This window comes from Rattus norvegicus, chromosome 2 (assembly GCF_021556685.1).
Source record: "Rattus norvegicus strain SHRSP/BbbUtx chromosome 2, alternate assembly SHRSP_T2T, whole genome shotgun sequence".
In the NCBI taxonomy this organism is placed as follows: Eukaryota; Metazoa; Chordata; class Mammalia; order Rodentia; family Muridae; genus Rattus; species Rattus norvegicus.
The window spans coordinates 86,594,355-86,602,814 of record NC_141535.1 but is presented as its reverse complement, the minus strand read 5'-3'; the positions used below and the strand labels follow the sequence as shown (position 1 = coordinate 86,602,814).

The window sequence follows — 8,460 nt, the reverse complement described above, 5'->3', positions numbered from 1 at the left end:
TAGGCTCAGAACCTTCATTAAGCACCAAGTCTAAGCTAGATTCTGATGGTATCAATATTCTATTTCTTTTGGAACATCATGGCTGATCTAAATATCCAGAGTCTTGCTTTGATACCCAGCATCCTACAAGACAGCCCACAACAATATATCCCTTAGTCTGGACTCTGCTTGTACCTAGAAAGCTTTTGACAAACACAATGCCAAACTGTATACAACTAAATTAAAAAAATTTAATAAAAATAACCTGTATACATGAGAAAAAAATTTCCCAATATGGAGTCACTATGTCCTTACATTGATGTATACCTGGTGCCTAAGCAAGCCAGAGGCATGCATAACATTTCTTGGAATCATGAAAGATCTGATTCATTTGATGTCGATGCTGGGAAGCAAATTTGGATATCCATCAAAAGCAGTATCACTGAGAAAAGATCCCAGGTCCAAAAACATCATTATACGAAATGATGATGCTCCATTACTCCTCTGGTCTTTTAAAAGTGATAAAAGTCTTGTCTATTATCATGCAGTCAACAGAGGGTTATATGGATTTTTTTTCTTCAATTAATTTTTATTGGATATTTTTTATTTACATTTCAAATGTTATTCCCTTTCCTGGTTTCCATCCAAAAATCCCCTAATGCATAGCCCTACCCCTTCTTCTATAAGGGTTACTGCCCCTACCAAACCACCTCCACTTCCTGCCTCCCTGCCCTGACATTAACCTACACTGGCTTCTCCTTCCTTTGGGGCCCAACAAAGCCATCCTCTGCTACATATAGAGCTGGAGCCATGGGTCCATTCATGTGTAGTCTTTGGATAGTGGTTTAATCCCTGGAGCTCTGATTGGCTGATATTGTTGTTCTTATTGGGTTGTAAACCCCTTCAGCTCCTTCAATCTGTTCTCTACATCCTCCAGTGGGGACACTATTCTGAGTTCAGTGGTTTGCTGCTAGCATTTGCCTCTGTGTTTGTCATGCTCTGGCTGAGCCTCTTAGGAGACAGCTATATCAGATGCCTGTCAGCATGCACATTTTGGCTTCATCAATATTGTCTAGGTTTGGTAACTGTTTATATATGTCAGGATCCCCAGGTGGGGCACTCTCTGAATCCTTCAGTCTCTGCTCCAAACATTGTCTCCATATCTCCTCTTATGAAATTCTTGTTCCTCCTTTTAAGAAGGAGTGAAGCATCCACATTTTGGTCATCCTTCTTGAGCATCTTGTGGTCTGTGGATTGTGTCTTGGGTTATTCGCGTTTTTGGGCTAATATTCCCTTACCAGTAAGTGCATACCATGTGTGGTTTTTTGTAACTGCGTTAGCACATTCAGGATGATATTTTCCAGTTTCATCCATTTGCCTATGAATTTCAGGACGTCATTGTTTTTGATACCTGATTAGTACTCCATTGTGTACATGTACACTTTCTCTCTGGTTATTATAAATCAGGCTGTTATGAACATGGTGGAACATGTATCTTTGTTGTATGTTGGAGGATCATGTGCATTTATGCACAGGAGTGATAATGCTGAGTCCTCACGTAGTGCAATGTCCAATTTTCTGAAGAACCTCCAGAATGATTTCCAGAGTGGTTGTACCAGCTTGCAATCCCACCAAAAACAGAGGATTATTCCTCTTTCTCCACATTCTCACCAGCATCTGTTGTCACCTGAGTTTTTAACTGGTGTAAGGTAAGATCTCAGGGTTCTTTTGATTTGCATTTCCCTGATGACTAATGATGTTGAACATTTCTTTAGGTACTTCTCAGCCATTCAATATTCCTCAGCTGAGAATTCTTAGTTTAGCTCTGAACCCCATTTTAATAGGATTATTTGGCTCTTAGGAGTCTAACTTCTTGAGTTCCTTGTATGTATTGGATATTAGCCCTCTATTGGATGTAGGATTGGTAAAAATGTTTTCCCAATCTGTTGGTTGCCATTTTGTCCTAATGGCAGTGTCCTTTGGCTTGTAGAAGCTTTGTAGTTTTATGAGGTCTCATTTGTCTATTCTTGATCTTAGAGCATAAGCCATTGGTGTATTTTTCAAAGGATTATATGGATTTATATCCTGTAAATGAATTCTCTATATAGCTTCATATTTTCATTGTTCACAAAATCCTCTTGATGATGTGAATTTCATATTTGGTTTTCATTTTTTGTGTGTTTTTTTATCTGTTTGTTTGTTTGCTTGTTTTTTTGAGCCAGGTTATCTCTACATAATCAATGATATTCTAAAGTACACTGTGTGGACCATTTGGCTTCAAACTCAGAAAGATATTGTTCCAATTTCTCCTAACTATCTTCAATAACTGGTCTTTCATGTTTTCGAAGGTGATTCTTATATTCAAAGGCCACATGGTTTACATGCATAGAGTTTCTTTTCAGTATGTGTTCTTTCATGTATTTGGAGATAATCTTGACTTGGAAAACCTTTACCACGTTAATTACATTCATAGAGTTTCTCTCCAATATGTGTATTTTTATGTACTTGGAGATGACACTGTTGTGTAAAGGCTTTACCACATTCATCACATTTATAAGGTTTCTCTCCACTATGTATTCTTTTATGTACTTGGAGATAACTCTGTCGGGCAAAGGCTTTACCACATTCATTACATTCATAGGGTTTTTCTCCAGTATGTATTCTCTTATGTACTTGGAGATGACCCTGTTGTGCAAAGGTTTTACCACATTCATTACATTCATAGGGTTTCTCTCCAGTATGTGTTCTTTTATGTATTTGGAGACATTGCTGAGTTGCAAAAGCTTTACCACATTCATTACATTCACAGGATTTCTCTCCAGTATGTGTTCTTTTATGGATTTGGAGATATTGCTGACTTGCAAAGGCTTTACCACATTCATCACATCCATAGGGTTTTTCTCCAGTATGTGTTCTTTTATGTACTTGGAGCTGATTCAGTAGTAAAAAAGCTTTACCACATTCATCACATTCGTGGAGGTTCTCACCAGTATGTGCTCTTTTATGGATTTGGAGATAATACTGACTTGCAAAGGCTTTACCACATTCATTACATTCATAGGGTTTTTCTCCAGTATGTGTCTTTTTATGTGCTTGGAGATGATAAAGTAGTAAAAATGCTTTACCACATTCATCACACTCATAGAGTTTCTCTCCTGTATGTTTTCTTTTATGCACTTGGAGATAATCCTGACTTGCAAAGGCTTTACCACATTCATTACATTTATAGTGCTTCTCTCCAGCATGTGATCTTTTATGCATTTGGAGATATTGCTGAGTAGCAAAGGCTTTACCACAGCCTTTACATTCATAGGATTTCTCTCCAGTATGTGTTCTTTTATGTATTTGGAGATACTGCTGACTTGCAAAGGCTTCACCACATCCATTACATTCATAGGGTTTCTCCCCAGTATGGGTTCTTTTATGTACTGGAAGATAGCACTGTTGTACAAAGGCTTTACCACATTCATTACATTCATAGTGTTTCTCTCCAGTATGTGTTCTACTAGACATTTGGAGATGACACTGATATGTAAAGGCTTTACCACACTGCTCACATTCAAAGAGCTTCTCTCTGGTATGTGTTCTTTTATGTATTTGGAGATAATTCGGATATGCAGCAGCTTTAACAAATTGATTATATTCATTTTGCGTCTCCTCAGTACCAATTCTTTCATGCCTTTGAAGATGACTGTGATGTGCGAAGGCTTTATTATACTGAGTATATTCATAAGGTTTATCTTGAAGATGACCACTTTCACGCCTGCAAAGATAATTGACTTGTGTAAACACTGTACCACACTGATTACACTGAGAACCTTTTTATCTATATTGGTTAATTTTACCATTTAGCATAATTCTAAATGGGAAACAGGTTAAGGTTCAATCACATTGTTTACAGTCACAGGGCATTATGTATTCTTTTGTGGCTTTGATTATATCAGTGATGGTTAGAGCCTTTAGTACATCATTCATATTTATAGAAACCTTTTCCCATGTGACTTTTTTTAAACATCTTTTAAGAGTAGTGGAAGAATCACATATTTACCCCAGTCATTACATTCATAACATATTCCTATCATGTGTATCACACTACATTTCCAAAGTGAACCAGGACAAACAGAAGAATTTTTATACTCCTCAAAGAGTTTTCATGAAGTGTGAGTTTTAAAAAATATTCTCAATGACATTGGAAACACAATTACTTGTAAACTTGAGTCTACTCAAAGTGGGGACAACTAAATATCTTCTAATTTTTCTGGGAAAGAAAGTGGCACATATACTGCCTCTTTCCATATTTCTTATGCTAATGTGGTTGGTATCTATGTGACATAATAAATATGTATTAAAGCAAGAATAGAAAACTAAAAGGTTTCCAGATTGCATTCATACAGGTTAAATTTTTTGCACATTTTAGACATGTAATATAACTATTAAATTTCCTACACAACAATCCCCTTCTGGACTGTGACAGTCAACTTCACCTCTTTGGAAAACAGTACAAGTATATAAGTAACAAGAGTTTCCCAATAAACTATGTGCTTATTAGATAGTTTGGGCACCTAGTTTTTGTGAACACCTTCTGTGATTCCTGTGGTATCAAACTAAATGGATTGGTAGTCCTACCAAGTAACACTTATGGGCCTATGATTCAAATGGTGATAGCTTCTAAGCCATTGGTTCCTTGTCTTCTTTTTAGAGAAATGCCTTTCAAACATAGATCAGCTGCCTCACATTGAGGTATATTGCACTGTGAGAATTTATTACTCATCAATATACTTAAACCTGTGCTTATATAGGTTATCTTTTTCTTTTTTTTTTTTTGATTTATTCATTTATTAATGTCTTCAGATACACCAGAAGAGGGCATCAGATCTCTTTACAGATGGTTGTGAGCCACCATGTGGTTGCTGGGAATTGAACTCAGGACCTCTGGAAGAGCAGTCGGGGCTCTTAACCGCTGAGCCATCTCTCCAGCCCTATCTTTTTCTTAAATTTCCAAAGCACATGAAAATTTTCCTCAGAGGCACATTTGTATCTGATTGCACATGAAACTTACCTTTCATTTATTTCAGAATTTTCACAATGTTCTTCCATATTGCAGTCTCCCAATTTGTATTCTAAAATATATTATGGGAAAATATGATATATTCTTTAAAATTATATATAATTTAATTTACTATCCTCACTGAACCTTAGGACACGCCCAAAATATTTACCATTCTCAAAAGTGAAGCTATAGAAAAACATCACTAAAAAAGAAAAAAACTATTCCTCATATTTTAAAAACTGAAAGAAAATTCAGTCTTACCTATAGCCGTGAGGTTCCTGTAAGTCTCCAGCATCACATCTTTGTAGAGTCTCTTCTGAGAAGGATCCAGCAAGACCCACTCTTCCTGAGTGAAGTTTATGTGAACATCATTATATGTCACTGCTTCCTAAAATATTTCATAAATGTGTATTTAAGAAAGCACAATACTGACAGCATTATAATTTTATAGAATTTTACCAATATATTGGTATAATGCTGGTGCTTGCCACACATCCCATGACAGGGACATTGTAGTGTTATCACCACGTCATTTTAGAAGGAAACTGAAGAGAAGATTCACCTCTGTCATTTCCGAGCCCCTGTATATATAGTATTGCAAGGGAAATGTCTATTAACAGACATATATACACAGGTAAACAAAATGTTCAACAATACTGAGTCTGTTTCAGAGACATTATGGTATGAACAAATTTACTACCAAAAAATATGGACAAATGGGTCAATTGGTTCATGCATTTAACCATGCATTAGCTCAAAGGAAGAGGCAGATTGATCACAGTGAGCTGGAGACAAGACTGGCCTATAGAATGAAATCCAGAACAGCCTGCAATACATTTTTAAGACCCTGTTCCCATCTCTGCAAAACAAACAAAATAAAGAAAAGCAAAACAAACAAAGAAATAAAAAAACAGGGAAGCAAATGGCTTAGCAATGAAACCTCAATGCTTTTACTGTATCTTGATATTTAGCACTAAGTATATAATGATATTTAAGCCAAGGGACTACATGATGGAAGCTGACTGGTCACTTTCATCCACAGAAAAGGAGACACAATGGACTAAAAATGAGGCTCTAGACACTCTAATCTTATCCCCAGTGATGCACTTTCTCCGGAAAGGCTCTGCCTACTAAAGATTCCACATGCATTAAAGAAATACAACAATGAGAGGTGAGTGTTTAAACACATAATTCATTCTGGGAGGGGTTACTTTCACTCTACTGCTTTTGAGACAGATCACTGTAGGCTTTTTTCTTTTTTTTTTAAAGATTTATTTATTTATTATATATAAGTACACTGTCACTGTCTTCAGACACACCAGAAGAGGACATTGGATCCCATTAGATGGTTGTAAGCCACCATATGGTTGCGGGGATTTGAATTCAGGACCTCTGGAAGAGCAGTTGGTGCTCTTAACCACTGAGCCACCTCTTCAGCCCCCCCCCCTTTTTTTAAGATTTATTTATTATATATCTACACTGTAGCTGTCCTCAGACACACCAGAGAGGGCATCAGATCTCATTACAGATGGTTGTGAGCCACCATGTGTTTACTGGGATTTGAACTCAGGACCTCTGGAAGAGCAGTGAGTGCTCTTAACCACTAAGCCATCTCTCCAGCCCAGGCTTTTTTCATCAAATGATAAACAGTTGTTTAACTTCAAGTGTCCTCATACCCTATAAGAGCTCCAACACTGAGTAAATATTTACAGTCCCTTCTGACACTCAAAACAGAAAAACAAAATCTCTCTTGACTCCTTAGGCAACAAGGAATGCAACTGGGCCCCTGAAAAAATACAAAGAGGGGATTCTACTAATTATTTAGGGTATAAAATAAGTCTGCAAAGGGTTAGGCCACAAAAGACACAAATCAGAAGAAAATAATTAAGGACCCTTAATGACTATCAGAAGTTACTGGAAGATATTAACTGGCTGTAGTCCATGATTAGCTTGGCCACTCAATAGCTAAGCAATTTATATCAAACCTTACAAGGTGATAAGGATTTAAAGAGCCCAAGGAAACAGTGAGCTGAGGCTGAGAAGGAGTTAGCTTTGGTATAAAGGAAATTGCAGGATATACATCTAGATCATATTGATCCAAAGATGGCCTGCATCTTAGTCATCTTTCCTTCTACTCATTCCCCTACAGGACTTCTCATGCAGAGGGAAGATTATATCTTAGAATGGATATTTTTAGCACATACACAAGTAAGAAACTAAAAGTCTACATTGTAAAGATCTCTAAATTGATACTAAAAGGAAAAATGAGACTTTGACCATGAGTCAGAATGGATCCAGCTCCAATTGTGGTACCTTTTATTAATGAAGAAATTGGCTCATTATGGGCACTGGCAAAGAGCATGCAGGGGAGAGATATCAAGAGTTACCCTAGAAGCAAGTGGCTTGAGGTCATATAAAGAAATAATTGGATTCTCCCTCATAAAATATAGAGAACTCCAATACCGAGCCTCTACATTTTACACTGATGCTAGTAAATAAAGAAAGGCAGGAAATAAATCAAAAGATGTAAGTAAGGTGGCTGAGAGTCCTTATAAGTCAGTTCAAAAATCTGAATTACATGTAATACTCATAGTGTTGCCAGATTTTCAAGAGTCTCTCTTTTTTTTTTAATCTTAGAAGATTGATCGCTTACAGAGTTACATGACTAAAATTTATGTTATTCATTTTTATTGGATATTTTCTATATCCACATTTCAAATGTTATCCTCTTTGCAGTTTAACCTCCAGAAAACCCCTATCCTATCCCCTCTCCCCCTGCTTTTGTGTAACACCAAAAAAGGAGGCACAGAGAGATAACTAAAAATAGAACACCAACCCTAAAATGAAAACTACAATGTTATAGTCAAAACCAAGATGAAAGAAATCACTTTTAACATTTATACTGTGCACTCCAGGTGTCTCTATTGCCAATAATAGAAAATGGATTTGACAAGGAGAGTTGCTCCATCAAAATTGGAGAAATTTGTTAGATCATGCTAATAACTCCACATTGAAGAACATAGTTTTGACAGCTAAAATATCTCTTCTTCTTATGATAAAGGAAAGTATCAGATTTTTAAAGAATTAGTGTATGGTTGATATCATAAACCTAAGTCAATTTATTTGCTTCTAGTTGCTTATAAGACGTAAGCACTATGAAAATAAGTTAATATTTTAATGTATATATTTGTGTGTGCAATGGAATGGGTTCCATCGTATACAACTGACAAAAGAGAGAGAAAAGAGAGTCAGAACCATTGGATCCAGAGTAGTTAATAGCTTCCCAATTTCGGTGTTGAGATCTGAACTCTGGTCACCATTAAGAGGAATAACTGCTGAGCAAATTACCCAACCCCTATAGTAATTTTCTGTCTAATAATTTAAGGTCTTCCATAAATCAATAATATAACAAACCTAAATAAATAAAGAAG

The 8,460-nt window shown here is 36.4% G+C and overlaps 1 protein-coding gene across 1 annotated transcript in view; it reads right to left on the bottom strand.

The window, feature by feature from the left end:
• Positions 1-650: 650 nt before the first annotated feature.
• D130040H23Rikl (RIKEN cDNA D130040H23 gene like) overlaps positions 651-8,460 on the bottom strand; it is a 28,628-nt gene continuing 20,818 nt past the window's right edge. The window contains exons 2-4 of the mRNA XM_087640115.1: positions 5,291-5,417; positions 5,039-5,099; positions 651-3,742 (exon numbers count right to left, since the gene is read on the bottom strand). Of these exons, the coding sequence (XP_087496241.1) occupies positions 2,437-3,742; positions 5,039-5,099; positions 5,291-5,324 (1,401 nt within the window). The 5' untranslated portion in view covers positions 5,325-5,417 and the 3' untranslated portion in view covers positions 651-2,436. The remainder of the gene's footprint in view (positions 3,743-5,038; positions 5,100-5,290; positions 5,418-8,460) is intronic.